Source organism: Agelaius tricolor, unplaced genomic scaffold (genome assembly GCF_023055355.1).
Source record: "Agelaius tricolor isolate 1412-34295 unplaced genomic scaffold, bAgeTri1.0.p SCAF_2, whole genome shotgun sequence".
In the NCBI taxonomy this organism is placed as follows: Eukaryota; Metazoa; Chordata; class Aves; order Passeriformes; family Icteridae; genus Agelaius; species Agelaius tricolor.
The window spans coordinates 24,267,233-24,286,648 of record NW_027269262.1 but is presented as its reverse complement, the minus strand read 5'-3'; the positions used below and the strand labels follow the sequence as shown (position 1 = coordinate 24,286,648).

At 39.6% G+C, this 19,416-nt stretch overlaps 1 protein-coding gene across 7 annotated transcripts in view; it reads right to left on the bottom strand.

Moving 5' to 3' along the window:
- Window positions 1-11,725: 11,725 nt before the first annotated feature.
- The window catches only part of SEMA5A (semaphorin 5A), a 314,662-nt gene continuing 306,971 nt past the window's right edge, over window positions 11,726-19,416 (bottom strand). For all 7 annotated transcript variants that reach the window (XM_071454478.1, XM_071454487.1, XM_071454484.1 and 4 more), the window contains 2 exons: window positions 17,995-18,206; window positions 11,726-16,652 (listed from right to left, as the gene is read on the bottom strand). In XM_071454478.1, coding sequence (XP_071310579.1) covers window positions 16,533-16,652; window positions 17,995-18,206 — 332 coding nt within the window. In that variant the 3' untranslated portion in view covers window positions 11,726-16,532. The remainder of the gene's footprint in view (window positions 16,653-17,994; window positions 18,207-19,416) is intronic.

Here is a 19,416-nt window from a genome sequence, read left to right as displayed (position 1 = left end):
AGTAAAATAAAATCAGCCTAAGTCAACACAGAATTGTTGCTCTACCTAAAAACTTCCATGATTTTTCCATGTCAAATAATTTCTTAAAATTAGCATTTTCTTACAAAAGATTTTGATTTTTTCTGTTCCTTCAGAAATGTGCAACTGTTCTGCCTCCACGCTGCAACAGCACCCAGGGAAAACATATGGCAGTGCCACTGCTCTAGGATCTGCAGTGCACTGCTCCATTGCTTCCTTTATTGATACAGGTCTGGAACAAGCTTCCCCATGGGCCTGCTTGGATACATGTTCCTCTGGCTCCTCACCTGTGAGGCTGCAGCTCAGCTATGCCCAGAAATCCCTACTGTGGGTTTGGCAGACACTGCTATAACGAGGACATCTGACAAAGTCATTGGGCTCCCTCCTAAATGTGCCGTATTTCACCCACTTCTCTCTTCAGTCTACCCTCAAAGTGTGGATAGCTGGGTGGCCTGATGACCCTATCCCCAGCTGTCCTTGGCCTTGCTTCTTTCAGTGTGAGCCAGCACTGCTGACCCATCTTCTAATCTATCAGGACAGCAATGTCCTCTTGCAACTCCACCCCCTCCCTCACAACCCCATTGACCTATACAGATGCTCACAAGGGGAGGGATTTGTCCTGGCTGCTTACATGGTGCTGTCTTCTTCTGGCAGTGTTCCTGGGAACTAGAAGATTCCATCAGAAAGACTGGGATGGGGAACAAATATTTTTTTTAACTTTCACACCCATGATATAAATAGGAGAATTATTCCAGAGGTTTCTTGTGTTTAGGGTGGGTGAGGAGGGAGACTTCAAATGTCAATTATTCAACCTTTGCCTGGATGAAAGTCTATTGAATTTTTGTGAAAGAACAGCAGGAGACTATATTAAGTTTATTTTTGAGATTTGTGATTAGCTCCTTTCCAGAATAAAGCAAAAATGATAGACCTTAAAGGTGTGCAGAAAAAATCATTTTCTGCAAATGAGACTTTATCCTACTGCTGCAGGCTGAGACAAAAATCTCTTATGAGGGGTATGCCACCCCAGTATTCACCATACCCCACAATTCAGCAGTCCAGGCATTACTGAGAAGCCTTACAGCTTTTATGCCAGAACTGCTTTTATACTTTTTAGTAAAAATTAATTGTCACGTTAACCTGACACACGTGTGCCAATCTAAGTATTAATATGTGAGCTGCTGATACACATTTAGTCCAATTCTTACCATCGCAAGCTGTCACATAAAAAGTAATTTGGAAAATGTCAAGCAGGTACAACATCATTACAATATACTTAATCAGTCTGGCCTGCCTATTACACACAACCTGGTTACACATCGCATTCTTGAGAGAAAGGGTGAAGAAGAAAGCCAGCCCATACCATCTTCACCCTTTTCTAGTTTTAAGAGGAGAATAATTTCTTTCCGAGTTGCTGACAGCTGACAATCAACATAACTTTTGCAGGCTGAGCTTTGGAAATCTCTGCCATCCCCTGCTCTCAGAGGAGAACCTGCACATGCAGTCACAACCCTGAGCTGGACCTTTAGTCTTTAAAACGTGGCTGTTCCTTACACTGCTCTCTTGCTTTTGTCAGAAGGTCTGAGCACAGCACACACCCCAAGCCTTTCCCAGCTGAGAACAAACCAAGACTCCTCAGCCAATCCAGGCACATCCAAAGTACAGATTAGTCCATATGGGGTCTAAGTGTTGCAGGCACCTTTCTGTCACCAGCCTCAAGAGCTGTGTGTGATTAGACATCTCACAGTCCAGAGGCTGCAATTCATCATCACTCCCTATTCATCAACCGTGAGATCCCTGATTGCTCCTGCGCTCCTCTCCACCCTCCTGTGTTTGATCCCTTCTCTCTCATCATACTCTGACAGTTCCCATCTTTCTCCCTCAGGACTGCTGTTATTTATTCTGTAGTGGAGCTGTGAGAGGGGGCTGAAGGATCAAGGAGGGAGGGAGCTCTCAGGCTGTGGGACTCGGCAGAGCCAACAACACAGGGATCCTTGGCAGCTGACTAAAGCAAGTACAGCACAGTGGTACTGTACAGCCAGAAGAACAGAGGGTCAGGCTGGATATAGGGAGGTGGAGGGAAGCTGTCACACTCTCAGCATGAAATCTGGCAGCTCTGTAAACCAGAGTACATGAAACAGGCTGGTAAACTATTTCCCCATGCCCAAGCATCGGCCCCTGTTAGGAGCTACCTCACACGACCTCCACCAGCTTCACACTGCAGCCAGTCTTGCTCTGTGTCTGAAAACCCTACCTGCTCGTCAGAATGAGAAACACTTCCTCAGTTTGGGGAGCCAGGACAGGGCAGCTGAGGGCAAAGCCTTGGTTTTCTTCTGTTCCCAGTATCAGGCTGCCTCCAATGGCTGTGCTTGAAATCTTCAGTCAATCCAGGTGTTGCCTTTCATTTGTCAGTCTGTTTCTGCCTGTAAAATATAGTGCTGTTGGTAACTTCTGCTGTTCATTGCCTTTGACAGCTGCATGGACTCACTGCAATCTGCCAGATTGTACTCTACAGCAGCCTTTCACACTCACCTTTGGAAAATCCACCCACCAACATCCTTCAGGGGCTTAGGCAGGTCCGGATGGCAGGTTGGATTGCTCCTGGCAAAGAAAATCATGGATACTAATACTATTTCCATGCCCATACTTTACATTTACAGGTGTATGGGCACCTCAGGCTTTCATAGGAGCACTTGATTGGCTTGTTCCAGAGGGTTGCACATCTCAGGAGGACTCCCTGATGGGAACTGTATTGACTGGGGCAGAGACCACTGTTCCACTGGTTCTGACCTGAACTTCATTTGTGATCCTTTGTCCCTGTTTACACTAAAAGCATATTAATTTCCACCTTTTCTGCATAGTTTACAAATCTCAATTCAGAGCTCTGGCTGTCCTTTGCCCCATCTCTAACGTAGATATTAATGTTTGTGTGTAGATCTTTTTTATGGCCATTCACTAGAGAGCACGTGCATTCCAAACTGACATCTTGCCACTACAGATATCCAAAAAAAAAATTGGTGTGTTTTACGGTCTTGCTTTTAATGCTGATTGCCTCCGTAATAAAGAATGCTTCTGGGAAAAAAAAATGTTAAAAACCTTGCCTCTGAATTCCTTATTCAAGGATCCTACATCACAGAGAGGCAAATTAAGGACACACTCTACACCATTAGAAAACATCCAGTAAATAAAGCTAAAATGGAAGTTAAAATTACATTCTTTTAGTGACTACATTTTATGTGGCAGCATCACTCCTTGGTGAGCTCTCAAAATGGGCTGCCCATTGGAAATCTGAATGATGCCTCAGCTTAATCATTAAACATCCAGTGTTATCTGCCTAACAAACCACATTAATCTGTGAGTTATATAATTGCTATTACAAAGAAAAAAAAGAAAAGAAAAAGAAAGAAGACTCAAGAGGAACACAAACAGAGTTTATAAAGAACTCCAAGGTTACAATACACTTTATGGAATAAATGATCCATCCATTCAGCTTGGAACAGGGTAATTGCAAGGGACAGCATAAATAAAACATCAGAGAAACATTGTCTATCTACTTTCAGATGCCTCTGCTCTATTAAAGCCATGAATAACCCTAATAAAAAGTATTAATTTCCTCCTTATTCCCCATTCTCTTATTTGATACTGATTATCCCCTTCTGTGGGACACACAGCCACTCCACAGATAACAGGTGGTCCCTGGATGTGAGAAAGAGAATGGTAACTGGTCTTAGCTTTCCAAGGACATCTAGCTTCACAGCTGGTGCAGTAATCAAGCTCTACCCTCAGGCAGGAAAGCATGGGTCCAAGAACTATTGCACAAGACTCTGCAAAGAGTTTGTATGGTCTGTTTGTTTGCATGATGTTCTGATTTTGTAGCTTTTCCTTGTCTTTAGTTATTAATTCTGTATTTCTGTGTCCACAACCTGGACACAGAAATATTGGATTTTTTCATCCTGACTAACACAAAAAGCACAAAACAGCATGGGGGTCAAAATAGATTTCTGTGGAAGCCTATTAAAAAAACTCTCTCCATCCAGAGGAAAATTCTTTTCTAGTGACCTACCAATTAGACAGTGTTAATGTATTTCATTCCAGTGGTATTGTTTTATCTTTGCAGTGAAATTGCTAAACGATAGCACATGGAATGTGAGAGGGGAATAACAGCACACTAACCTTCTCCAAGTTCCTACAGGTTAATGGTTATTCCTTTCTCAAGGATCACAGCATAGTTCAGATCATGTTAGAATTTTCCTAATTATGTGCAGATTTATAGCATCCCAGTTCCACAGGTAAATTTATAAAAGCTTGAGGGAGATGATGGACTGTTATATTTGCTCAAGTATTCTCACATTTCCTACTGCTGAAGTGGATAATGCCAATGCATATTTCTGCACTACATTATGGAAAAAAGGCTTGAAAAATCTGTGGGTATTGCCAAAACTGTTGATGAGCTACAGCATGGCAAAAAATTAGAGAACACTGAAATGTCATATGCTTTCATCCAAATTTCAGCATTTGCTTGGACCTGCATCAGATCTTTCCTTGATAATAGACCATACAGGCAAAAATGAGACCCCACCCTTTTCTAGGGATGTTATAGGTGAGATGTGGACCCTTGTGTCATTTTTAACTCAAAACTGTCTCTGTGAGATAAAACATTATCTTCTCTGAATAAATCTCTAGGTCAGAGGCTATGGTTTGATGCCTGCCTTTGTCACAAAACAAGTTTTCTATCTCAGAAAATTTACAATGCTCACGCTCCCTTCAGTGAGAGCCATTCAGCCCTGTGCCTTGATAAAACTGCTCCTTAATCTTGCCATGCCACTATGCACCCACCAATAAAAAGGGATTGTACTATCTCTTGTTTACCCTGGCTACTGATGCTCAAAAAACTGGTAGGGAAGATGTCATGATGCTCCCAGGTGCTGCATGCCAACAGGAGGAAGGTTCAGGTGTGGTTGGGCTGACCAGAGGGTGAATACATCCACTGGTGCCTTGGTGTGGGCAACCAGCACAACCCAGCGAAAACAAATTACAGAAAGAAAGTTCTGGGGCCAGCTCATCCCACCTGTCAGACCTTATTCAGCAGCTCTCAGCAGCTGGAAGCCTCAGTTAACCAGCCAGAACAGGTGGGCTTCTGGCTGCTGAAAAGAGTTGAAGTGCTGTAAGGGCATCCCCCATACATGTGTAAATATGCCCTACAAAGTACTGCAGTTTTTGTTGCAAAACCAAGGTGACACCTTTAATCTATTCTTGTGAAGGAAGAGTTCCTTCTTTTGCCAGCTGCCTACAGCTTCTCTGGAACAAAAATTATCCCTCACAACAATTTGTAGACTTGGTTCATGATCTGGGTGAGATTCAGACTTATAAATAATTTCAACCCTTCCAGCTATAAAAGAGCAAAAGGTCACTTACCCATCTCACCTACTGGCACTGCTAAGAAAGAGCCACAAGTATTCCTGCCTGTTACATGGCATGTTTCCTTTTGACCTTCGTAGACATTACCCATTGTTTTGTTTTTTTTTTAATTCTCACCCTAGGACTTCTAATCATATTTACCATCAATATTTTAAACTCTGCCTCAGTCTTCTTGGACTGAAGTAATTTTGCAACTACATTTATTGTCTTTAAACAGGCTTTCAAAATTTAACGTTTGCTCAGAGTTAGGTAAGATAAATGCCATTTCACATGCCTTCACAAAGATAAAAATTCTTGATAATCATCTATTTTATTTCTTGATTTGGCTGAAGCAGATAGCACGACAAAAGTACTGAACAAGAACATTTTAACTTCAATACTTGCAGTGTAGCTAGAAGCCAGACTGTGAAATAATACTTTTCTTTATTTTTTAGTAAGCTAGGCTTTGGTGAGGAAAAGGTCATTATGGGCTGATTATGGGGTTATTGCTGAAGTCAATTTAAATTACTAACTGTCAAAAGTGGCTAATTTTCTTGTAGAAATGTTATTTGTTGCAGAGAAGAAAACAGGAGTTTATTATCATGCAGACAAAGCAGACTGAAGCCTACCATCTGGACACAGGGCTCTAATAAACAGAACCTCCAGGTGCAGTTGCCATTTTTGAAACATATTTCTGAGTCTGCTATTAGAGGAAACCCGTGATGCTTCACTGCTTACAATTGCCCACCCTTTAATGATAGCTCTGAGTTCACTACATTGGGCCCATTTCACTAGACATAAACTTGTAAGTCTCATGGCCTAGAGGTGCTTTATTACTGCTGGTCAGCATGGGTTTTTTTCCTCACGAAATGCTAGTTTTACTTAGATTCCATGCCTAGCAGAGACTTGAGGTTCTTAGGAAAAGAACCCACCTGTGGGTGGGCATGCTTTGCATGCATCGTGCTTTGGTTTTTATTAGCATCCCTTTTTGACCCTCACTGGGACTTCATAGAACAATGTTTTGGAGCAGGAATGGCAGACCAGCTTGCTAGCAAGGCAGTGGTACCCCTGCTAATGCTCATTATTTGGCTTCTGCAACGCTCGTGTTGTTTACGTTAACAAGGAAATCAAGAGGATATTAAACTGAATTTGTATTGACTGTCTGAGTAACCCTCTAGATGCTTTTCTTTGTAATAATAATACATTATTTAAGCCACAGGCTGTCAGCAACTACTGCTCAAATACTGAGGTAACTCACATTAAGAACTCCCACACAGAAACCTGATTTGCTGTTTTGTGTTTATGTACCAGGTCTCAGTTGGTGTGTGAGCTCTCAAGCATCAGTAAGAAACATGAACACAAGGAACAGAATGATAAAAATATCATTACACACTCAAAAAGCTAAAACTGTGATCTGACAGTGGCTTCAGCAATCCTTGTCCCAGTCTGTTTGTCGTAATGTATAGGTATGTGCTTGTGCACATGTGCACAGGAGAGAGAGCATGTGAGCCAAGAAACACAAGAATATACATGTTTTGTTCAAAACCAGGCTACAAACAGCAGGTAGGAAGCCATAAGGCCGTGGTACAGCAGTTTGTCTTTTCAGCAGGGACTTTTCACAGACACACACACGAGTTATGTAAAAACAACAGCCTTGAATTGCACCTGTTATTGGTGTAAGAAAATGTGCAGATGAAACAAATCAAATCCTGACCTGCTCAGCAGCACAAGCCTTCCTGCTTTTCCAAGAAAGCTTTGAGGAAGGCTCCTGGTGTTGGTTAAAACAGCCACGTAATATTTAAATGCTATTATCTGTAAATTTTCCAGGTTGATAACTGGCTGATTTCATCACAGAGTTCTTGAAAAAGGACAAGAGTGCAGCTCCTCTAAGGACACTTTCTGATTGCCCAGTTATTTACTTTGTGTTTGTGAGCATTTAAAAATGGAATGAAGATTTTTAATAGATATTGAACTCTAGATTAAGTGCATTTGCTGAAAAGATATGGTGGATGAACTTTCCTTTCCTGAAATTTCTATGTGTTTACTGAAAATTTAGGGATTTGCTGCTTTCTGATTTTGTTTGATCAAGCTCTCCTACTAATTTTAATCATAAAGGCTGGGTAAGATTTTGAGATCTGATTCACATATTTTCCTGTCATAAATGATTGCTAACATGGAGGACTGTGCTCACTTACCTACTGTGTTTTTTCTCAGAAAAATGTTTACCTTAATCTGAAAAACTACCAACATTCCTATAATGTTGTCTGTCCCTAAGTACACACATGAGCCTTCTGTAATCACATTTTTATTGAGGAACTGAGATATCTTGTCAGGTGGAGTCTGAAGCAACCCAGTCACAGATGACCAGAGAGTACACATGTATCAGATTTAAAAATCATAACCAGAAACCAGATTTTGACCAGAAACCAGCTTTTTCAGTTATGGCAGAGAGGAGGATTGCTATGCAGCAAGTAATCCCATTACAACTTGGACGGTTCCTGTGAGAAAGAAAATAAAAAAAAAGAAGAAGAAAGATTTGATTCCATGACAAGGAAAGAAGTATAGACATAGATGCACCCATTTACTCCCAGGAAAGAGGCTTGAAGACGCTTCTGACGTTACCTTGCATGACAGCGTTTAATTATGGTATCTTAATTGCTGTAATTTAAGTAAGGAATTCATATTCCAAAACTACTTCCAGCAAGCCAAACTGCTAAATTTCCTTTAGTTTCATGTTTTACATAAATGCCAATGATAGGAATAGTAGAATTCCCTCTTCAACCTGTGCCCTTCTTCAGCACAGTGCTGAAGAGCAACATTTTACTACTAGAAAGTATCTTCTATCTTCTACTACTAGAAAGTATCTTCTACTCTAATCTGTACCTTAGGAGAAATCCTAACTAAGATTTCATGGGAAAACATAGGCAGAGGTGGGCCTATTGTGGGCATGGACAAGTAATGGACAAGGATTCAAAAATATGACCTAAGGATGTTCTTGAGAAATTATGAATATGTCTAGGAAATCCATATTTGGGGCCAAATAATGAGATTTGAAAACATTTCTACCCATGTCTGTGGTATGGCAAGTTTTATGTCTGTTTTAGTGTCAGACACATTTCATGGGATCAAGAAATCCCATAAACATGGTGTTTACTGTTAACCATTGACTTCAAGAGTTCTAGGAGAGAAATATACTTGTACACTATGGCACCTGAATAATACCATGAAGGAAGCTTCAAAGGGAATATAAAACATTAAAGAAGTTCATTTTTCTTTTCTTCAGAACAGACTCCAAATTTATCACTGCAGAACTTGGTGTTCCCTTCCAGGTTAGTGCTGCTTCCACTTGTACAAAAACAAGGCAAACAAAAAGAACAGCTGAGAAGACCACAGATGTGTGACTGAGATTTGAGTACACATTTTAAGTGTTCTGATTTGGAGAAAACTGTTAGATGAGCACAAAGAGATGAAGTTCAGGTCATGCTGACATTAAATACCTGAATGGGGTGGAAAAAGCCTTATTACCAAAGTTTGAAAAAAGACACTAAATCAAGAATAAAAAAGGCAGTCAAATAATATAAATCGGAGTAATGAAGACCAGAAAAGTGATATACTATCTACTCTCTCCAGCTTAGAATCCAATTTGATAAAAGATAATTTATCAATTTAAATGATTTAAAATATCCAAAACCATCACTGGAGAGGATAATATGTGATGGGATTTAAGATGGAAAAACAGTCCCCACCCATCATCTGAGCTTCTATTTTGCGTCCCAGATGATCAGTAAAGCATTATCTTACATTACCTGTGGATAACTAAGTAAGTCAATGAACACAAGGCTGATAAATTTGACAAGCTGGGAAAAATTTGATAAGCTGTCTGAATAGGTGTAAATCCAAACTGAGCTCAACACCAAAGGAACAAGGCTGCAGTTTTAACTGGCTTAGATCCCTGCACCTGTGTTTCTATGCTCGAGCCACCACAACAATGCTTCCTCTTAAACGTGAGTATCTTTGGCAGCTCTCATGAAAAGTTTTGCTAACAAAGCTGTTTTTGAAGAAGTTAATGGAAAGGAAAAATGATTCCCTATAAAGATTTGTATAGGGATCATTTACTCCCATTATTGCAATAAGCAACAGCATTGTCATGATACCAGACCAAAATGTTTGCTATTGCTAAAAATCTCCAAGCTCTATATCAATTATTTTATCTTGGATGCATCACTATTATAAACAATTTTTCCATTGTACAGATTATTTCATAGGGCCATGACAAAAGAAAGCACTTTTGAGCAAAAGGATATAAAAGCAATTTCTTCTGCGGCTTTCCTGCCATCAAAGTTTTATTTAAAAGTTGGGGACTTTAAATTTCCTATCTATTTGAAATTTTACATTTCTTTCACTTTCAGTCAATGTCTACTGCTGTAGTTAACAAAAGTGAGAATTCATTCAAAAGTGAGAATTCATTCAACAGTGAGAAATCATTCAAAACTATATTTCCATTAGGAAATATAGTTGCTGAATCTTGGAATATATTAGACAATCACACAGAAACAGAGAATATGCTGAGGTGGAAGGGATTCATAAGGATTCTCAAAGTCCAAATCCTGGCCCTGTGCAGGACCCCCCAGGAGTTACACCATGTCCCTGAGAGTGCTGTCCAAAAGCTTTTTCAATTCTGTCAGTCTTGGTGCTATGACTGCTTCCCTGGGGAATCTGCTCCAGTGCTCAACCTTTGGGTGAAAAACTTTTTCCTGATATCCAGCCTAAACCTCCTTTGACACAACTCCCTCTCCTGGTTACCACAGAGAAGAGATCTGCCCCTCCTCTTCCCCTCATGAGGGAGTTGTGACTGCAATGAGGTCTCCCTTCAGCCTCCTCTTCTCCACACTGAACAGACAAAGTGCCCTCAGCCACTCCTCATTCACCTTCCCCTCAAGGCCCTTTATCATCTTTGTTGCCCTCCATTGGATGCTCTTTAGTAGTTTAATATCTTTCTTACATTGCAGTGAACAAAATTTCAAATCCAAATCTACTGTTGGATGAGGTTTGTGGATGACTACTTGGGAAAAAAATAACAAAACCCAAGTGAAAATAACACCTTCCTTCTGCATTCTCAGCCTCTAGGACTGGATTATCAAATGCTGAAAGTTACACTGAATATTTTTTTGAAAATTACCATCTCTGCTCAGACGATCATTTCAGTTGAGGAACTGCTATAGTACCTTCAGTTTAAAACTAATTACAGACAGACAGACTTGTTTTCACTATAGCAGTTTTCATGCAGCGCTTGATGTCAGTTTTACTGTAAAAATTTTTAGCAAACCTCACTGCTGGCATAAAATCTCTTCTCCAAATTGATAAATACTCAGCAAGGTAGAAGCTGTGATCGATTTCCCAGAAGCAGAGAAGGCAAGGGGAAAAGTGGGTGATAAAGTATCCAACCTGGATCCAAAAAGCCAACAGGAAACAAAAGGTTTATCAGTTCCCAGTGCACATCTCAGTGTGCTTTAACTTGCACCAAGAAGTCTAAGAGCACACCATCTCTATGGTGCATTTTCTTTGCTTTAATAAATGAGGGAAACTAAAGGGGTAGACACTCTAGCTGGCTGTGGGCGCACAGCCTGTGAGGCTAGCCTGGAGCTAGTCCAAAATCCACAAGTTCAACACCAGCTCTACAGATCTGCTCCTCTTGCCTTATCCTTCCTGCCAACAAGAAGGATATTTGGTACTGTCAAAATGCCACCTGTAGAGCGGTGCTCCCTGCTTGTGAGAGTATTTCTACCCCCTCTGGTTAACCTGATGCTGACAGTGTTACCCGTGCCACTAGTGTCACCAGGCAACTTTGCACAAATACCTGTTGCAATCAGCCTGCTTTTTCTTGAGCTACTTGTTGGCTTGATTACTCAGGAGCTTACAGTCTGGATAGCCTCACCCTTTTTAGTTCCCAAAAAGCCCCTGCGTTCCTTTGAGTTTATTGACAAGTTTGCCAAGCCTCCAGTCACATTCTTCTATGTTTTTGGTTTCACTTCTGCCTATCCTTTATCCTTCTGCTGGGGCTGAAATTGCTGCTAAACCTCCCAGGTTTGCGTATTTCCCTCTTTGTACCATCCCAGTTAGAGAATGTTGTCGCATGGCAACACAATGCAAAGCATTCATTTAGTGACACAGAACAGTCCAGCTAAAGGCTATTTCAGCCACAAATGGGTTCATTTTTGTGGAGAAGAGTAGACAGAAAAAAGGGAAAAGTCCACAGATCCCACGATCCTTCTTTATTTGGAAGAATGGCTTTTAAATGAAGTCAAGCAGTATCTTGTTTTATCATTCATTTATTTAGCAAAGAAAGGAATGAATTCAAATACCCCACACAATGAACACGTATTATTCCCTGATATCAAGATGCAGATTTGCTTGTGAACAATTTTAAATGAATCTGGTTTTTTTTACTATTGAAGTCATCTTGTACTGTGCATGGATTTGTGCAGAAGCAATACATTTTGGGCTCAATTCTGTAAACACATTAAAATAAGTAACTTGTTACATATGTACCATTGATCTCAGTGTGGTTACTTATGTGATGAGTAAAATTATATCCAAGAGCCTAGCTTATGCCAACCTAGGCATGGAAATTACACTGCAAATTAGAAGCATCTCTCTCTAGGCTCACTGCAGTGTTGGTGGAGAGACACAAGCCCTCATCAGGACGTAACTCTGCCCATCTAAGTACATTTTCCTAGATGAGACATAGACGATGCTGGTGGCAGCTACAGTTAAAATTGGCCAGACGCCTCAAGCAGAGCAAGATAAGCTTGGACCAAACTGTTTACAGAATTGATCTCATACAGCAAAGCCATTATGCATACAGTCAACATTAGGAATGTGCTCATGTTGCGCTGATTTTATTAAAACTGGTCCCACATTTAAAGAAGTGAATATATTTTTTCTATAATTATGAGGAAAAAAATACTGAAGCATTTAATCCTATTAACATTTTACTTACATCTGGGACCTCTTACATTCTTTTCTGGTTTGAACAGCCATATGGTCTGATGCTGTGAGAAATCTCTTCACTAACATAAGTGCCTCAGTAGCTCTTAATTTGTATGCTGGAGTGGTATTTTTCCAGAGTGTGCTGTGGATCTCTGGTAGAGCTAACTAGATGCACAGTACCCCACACCAATGTGAGACTTCAATCAGTACTGCTTAATAGCCTAGAAATCAAAGCCATTTAAGCCCCATTCTTTCTTCCACTCTTATAAAATTCCTAATCCTAGTAAAAAATCTCTCGATTAGTTTTAGCCAAACCACACTGCTTCAACATCAGGTGACTGCAAATGGCTGGAAAAGCTTCTACATAGAGTAACTTAAAAAGGCCATAAAGATCATCAAACTCAAAAAACGTCCAAGATATATCTGCAAGCATGGGAGTCAATTTTCTAAGCAACTGAGGAACGTATACTATGATCCAGAAAAATAAAAAATAAGCACAAAATGTGTACTCAGGCATAGCAGTACTTTGAGTTGGCCAATGAGTGTCTATACCGTGCAGGATGGGACTGGCAGCCTTGCTTCCTTTGCCCTCCATGCAGCAGGGCTACATGGAAACAACTTTGGGAATTTTCATTTATCTGCCAAACTGTTTGCATTCAAAATAGAGAAGCATTTTTAAATTAATGCAATCAGTCTAAGCATGGTTAGTAATAGTAACTAATGGCTTCAGAGGTAATACAATTATTTATCCAAAATAGATCACTTTATCCAAGCAAAAGGATGGAGGATATTTAAGCATGGCACTTGATGAGCAAGGGACTAGATTTTCACTTTCAAAGAAAAAACCAATGCTTTCATAACCAAATTTTATCCTTGAGAAAATCTGAGAGCTCTAGTGGTTTAAACAAGGTTTGCAGGAAATGCCCACTTGTTATATTTTTGACAGAAAAATAAGAGCTTTCAAAAAGAAATGGACATCTTTTAATAGGGGACTTGGCAGTGCTAGGTTAATTGTTGGACTTGATCTTGGACATCTTCCAACCTAAACAATTCTATGAAATCTGCTTTTTCAGCTTTGTAGCCAATTTTAGAAAAAATGCTAAATAAAGTCAGTTGAAAATTAATGGAGACTGCACTTTGCTTTGCTCCATGTACTAGAAAAAGCTGTACTAAACTACCTGGGTAGTTACACAGAATTCAGAAGGTGAAATACTGATAAAGGCAGTGCATCTGGGGTCCTTTAAAATTACCTAAGACACAAATATCTAAAGACTTTAAAACTTGTTGTCTCACAACCTAGCTTGACAAGGAGATCTTGCCATCTGGTTTTTCTCATTTAAGTGCTGTGAAATTTCCATGTTTACCCTGCTGCTTCAGATAGAATTTTGAATATATTTCTACTTGTGATATAGAATAAATTTAAATAGATAAATTTAGGAAGCTAAATCATAAAGAAAAATAATTAAAATAATTACTTTCCTGACATATTGGCATGGGAGCTGCTCAAAGATCTGGAACACCTGAAATACCCCTCTAGGAGAGGGAAGTGTGAGCAGACTGAGCATCTGCTAAATGGACTTCTACCTATGATCATGCAGACTTAACCAAGGGAATTATTAACACCTATATAACACATATCTAACATATGTATTTATCCACGAAAAGAATGAAAAATAGATCACTATAAAGTTAGGAGCGCCTCAAACTACTAAGGAGTTAGGAAAAAGAAGATAATTAAGATAATTTCAGTAATTTTAATTAAAAAAGGTAAAATAAAAATACATAGTTCAAATCTTTTAAAGGTATTGGTCTCAAAACTAATAGTCTAAATATAAAATCCAGAAGCTGGACTAATGTGCTCTTAGTACAGGGGCAGAAAGGAACAATGTCGCTCATATGCGTGTATGTACATGTGCTGCTTTTTCTTGGCAGTAGCAACAATATAGGTTTTATTTTATCTTATTTAAATATAAAATTTATCTTTTAGCATGGACACAGTAATTCAAATACCATACTGGTTATGACTTGGAGAGTTTTTCTTCCCTCTATTTCTTGCAAAGAAAATTTTCTCTTACCCACAGCAATCAGCTAATTTATTCCTGGAAAACCAAATCTAATGTACAGTAAAAAATCACAAATTATAGAGACCCAGCATTATTATACTTTCTGGAGATGAGCTGGTGTGAAGGTGAGGTGCTTTCATTTGACTGACTTAGTAACAGGGAGAACTATTCAGCTGGAAAAAAAATAGGTGGCTGATCTTAATTACTTTCATAGATGGTAAATGTGTGTTCATTTTACTGCATAGCATTTAAAGACCACTTTGAATTTTATCATTTTTCTGTAGAACAGATTGGAAGCATAGTGCTACATTCAGATCTATCCCCATTCCAAAATGTAGCTCACTGCCATGAGTAGATACAGTATTTACCATGGCTAGGGAAGTGTTTATTGGTACTTCTTGATTTTTTTTCATATATAGTTGCAAATCATTATAATATGTACATGTTTTACTCTATTTCTCTATCATACCATAACCTAATTAGCAAGGGCTATAAACAGAATGGTAACATTTTCACTCTGTTTCTCCTTGCACACCTCCCTAGTATTCTAGTGTGACGGTTTTTGCTTTTACCAAGAAAATGAAAGCCCAGTTCTTTAATCCTTAATATTCACTTAATTTCTTCTCACTAGCTTCTGAGAATAGCAAATGCTTCCTTGCTGCTATAAACTCTGTAAAATATGACTCAAATCCCTGCAATTTTCTTTTTAGTTATACATATAGAATTTCAGATACAAAAATAAAAATGTCATGAATGTGGGTGAAAACAGACAAGACAAAGAAAAATGGTATAAAACTTTGAGTTTCCTCATCTACCCCTACAAAAGGAATTAAAACTGATAATTTAAAACTTAAATATGTACATCAATGAAGTCCAACAAGATCATCACTCGAAACACCATAAGAATGTTCCTCTAGGGGCTGACTGATGCAGGTCAGACATGGCAGCAAGATGAGACAGCCCTTTGCAAATGTATCTATATTCTCTGAGCCAGCTTTTTTTGTCGGACACGTGCATATAAAGTAAAAGCTGGAAAGAAAAAAGCAGACCTATGATTATGCCTATATGCCCCCCAAGAGCCAGAGATGGCACACAATACACGGTGCAGTTGTGCTGCCCTGTGACCAGCCTGGTGGCCACAGCCATCAGAGACAAGCGTGTCCCATGGGCACGCACCAGGGAGAGGAAGCCTGTGGAATGCCACAACAAATCCACGTGCTGCAGCAAGGCTGGCTTGTTAAAGACACAGAGAAAAACCTCCCAGTGTGCCTCTCCCATCTGCCCTCCTCCCTCGGCCTCCTTGCGGGACATGCCCTTCCACACCCTCGCAAAAATTAAACTGAGCAAGGTGAAGGCTTTGTGTGACTGGGCTCGGCTTGCAGCTGGAAACCACTGACCCCGGAGGAGTCCAGGTTAATTACAAGATTGTATCCCTCGGTACAGCCTTAGTACTTCTCTGCACGCTGAGCAGCTGAACTGCAGTCAGAGTGATTTACAGCCCAGGAAGATCAGCCTACAGAGCCCAGAGCTGCAGCAGAGGATCACTAAACCACCACATTTCTTCTTGCCATCCCCAGCACCTTGTGAGCTCTTTTTTGGCAGTGTGAGCTTCAGGAGACTGCACAGAGGGCTAACAGCAAAGCTCCCTTTTTAAACCCCAAGGAAATAAAAGACAACACCTAAAAAGAGAATTAGATTTGTACTCCCGGCACAGATTTAAGGGGTAACATTATAATTTCTTTTTTAAACTCCGAAATGACTTAGTCACTTGTTAGAGAAATATGAGTGGAAATTTATGAAACTGAGCGAAGCAATGCAATCCTCATGAGTGATCCAGCAACACTGAGGGGCTACAGCTGCCCCTGACACTGAAGGCCAACCTTGCATTCTGCAAAGAAAACATCAAATAGGCAGTTTGGGCTTTTGGCAGCAATGGGACATTGATGGCTTGGATCGTGCTTGAAATGTCTCTGAACTTCATCTCTGAAGCCTCAATCACATGAGCACTTGAGTAGCACAGGCCTTGGGACTGGGGAGTTACAGGAGGCCAGAAAATACACAAGCCCATTAGTATTCATCATAATTATTGAAATCTGTAAAATAGGTATTAGAATAAGTCTTTGCAGTAAGATGTGGATTGAAGTATTTGTTTCTCTCCTCTAGAATCAGGTTGTTTTTGTTGAATGCCTGGGAAGAAAAAGAAAAAAAAAGAAATCAGAAAATTAAAAGGACACAGGAAAGATAACCACTAAGTGCTCTTTCAAGGCAGTTTTTGTGGCACATACCTGTGTATAGAAAGCCAGTCAAAAATGCATTGAGAAATACCTGTATATCTACAGAAACTTCCATTTGCAAGAAGTATCTTCTTACGTAATAACATTCCTACAGAAAGTAATTCTACTTAATAAAGCCAGGCATTTTCCCCTATAATATTACAGAACTAATTTAATGATTCTGTGAATATTTTTAATCATATATATGCAGTCCTTCCTAATAGAATGAGTCACTATCTTTTTACTGAATAAGTATTGTTTTCTCTTTACTGTCTTAATTCCCTGATTTTCAAGTGGCAGAAATGTCTGAAGGCCTTAAAGCATAAAACCTGTTTTTTAAAAAAGTAATATGGGTATTTAGAATACTAATTTTCAAAGCAATGGGTTTTTTTTGTCTGTAGCTATCTAGAGAGATGATGTGGAATTACAAAAAGCTTTAAATTAGGTTCATATTCCACTGCTGACTAGAAGATCTTTTCTTGATGTTTTTAATAATTTTCATTAAAATGTCTTTAATTAGAAAGAAAAATGCAGAAATTAAGAACTGGATTATCCAAGTAGGATATAAGAAAAATCCTCATTTGCAAAAAAGCTTTGCAGATGCATGAATAAACTTTGTAATCTGAAGATACTGAACTAGGTATTTTCAAAATGCACATCCTTCCTTAATTTATGGATCTGAAAAGCAGAGTTATTTTAAAAGGTCACAAAAAGAGAAGAGCAATTTGGGAATAATGATGAAATAGTATGGATATCATTATAGGCTCTCAGTACACCTGTACTGCTTTTTCACAGAGTAGTTTGGCTATAAACAGTAGCTGAGAGTCTGACCCAGAATGTATTCACCAGGTACATCTCCCATACAGAGACATAGTGCAGGAAGATGAACAGTGCCCTTGAAACTGGATTATCAGAGCCAAAGGAATTTCTTCAGTAGATGCCATGGTAAATGGCTCTATTTACTTCTTGAACAAGCCACTAGGGAACACAATTAGGAAAAAAAATCCCACAAAACAACTTGAGTGATTTGCTTTTTTCCCAGCAAAACCTGCTGTATAAATTATACACAGATGCAAAATCCAAATTCCTGCCTAACAGGGATTGACAAGTGAAAGGATCTGCAATTACAATACCTCAAGTGAAATCTACTTTTGTCATTAACCATCAGCATAAGCTGAGCTCAAATGCCACTGCGGAAAAGCAGCAAGGAGAAATGTCATCTAGGTGCACTGAGTAGCTCCCACCCCTCTGCTCACCTTGATGGCCTCCACAGAGTCGTATTTGTCCAGTTTGTTGATGTGGTTGGTGATGCTGGTGTTGAGCGGAGCGGGTGACACCGGGTGGATGACGGTGGCGTCGTGGGACTGCTGCTGGTACCGCTGGCAGTAGGTGTAAACAAGCAGGGTGAGAAGGCAACCGAGGATTGAGCTACTCAATCCCACTGCGATCATGTGGAACATGTTGAACTCTGTGGAGCGGAGAGAAGAAGGCAATCTTAATTTTGAGGCAGCAGCAGTAAAAGCTTCAGCTCAGGGAAAAATGTAGACAAGTGTTTGATTCAAATAAGGATAAGGGAATTTTCATGTGTTTCCCTGAAACATCTCAATTGTGATGGTTTATCCCTACAGTAGTAAATTCATTTTACCTCCCTGAAGGGACCATTATAAGAATCTCAGATACCCATACATCTCTTTAAGTAGAGATCATTGAAAGATGCTTAAATAAGTTCAGAACGCAAATAAAAGAAAAATTAATTGCATTCCGTATGTTTGAATAGTTCGTCGGGGTTTTTTTTCAGACTGTGTAACAGAACCTTGTTATGTATAAATCATGTATATAGTATGAATAAAGTTTTTTTTCTTTCAGTGAACTACAGTATCACCTCCTCTGCTGTTATTTCAGTTTTTTCTCTTATAAATAGTGACTCGTGGCAAAACTGAAAAAATCCTGATATAATTGAACCCCATTCCTGCGTTCCATAAATGTTTTCCATATCCCTTTTACTGGATGCATAGCCCAGAAGCAGCAGCAGATGTTTTTTCCATCTCTGCTTTAATTCTTGCTGGTTATCATTCCTTTTGTATCTTGGCCAGTTTGTTTCCTTCTCCAGCTCTTGGAACTTTTTCTTTATTTAAGAGGGAGTAAGGAAGAAATGGTAGCATTCTAGGGGGAAATGGGAAGTGGCGAGAGATAGACTCCCTGAATCTCAATACACCTTTAAGCAGGGCAGACAGAGAGTGCAAAGTCACAAAGTCAACACCTCAGAGCCCAGTACCCTCCTATCTGCTCTGCTCTTCACAGGCACAATGGCATCAGAGCATGGGAAACCCTCTCCACCTACGCAAGGATTAAAACTGAGAGGAAGCCCATTGCTGCATGAAACTGTAGGAGGGAACTTAAAGCACAATCATCCCCTGATGTTACTGAACAGAGAAACCAGATCAGATATGGAACCAGTAGGATTAGCTCAAAATAAACAAACTGGACTGCTTTCCATTGCTATTTTGAACAGGAGCTGTGCTTTTTGGTTTACTTTAGGGGAGAAGTATCACTGAGAAGCTCATATTGGAAATTTCATCTTAGCATGACTGAAAATTTGTTTCTTGTTGCCTAAATGTACAAATTAAGGATTTAAAACTGATATGCTGGTGCTAGTCTTTAAAACATCTCAGATCTTT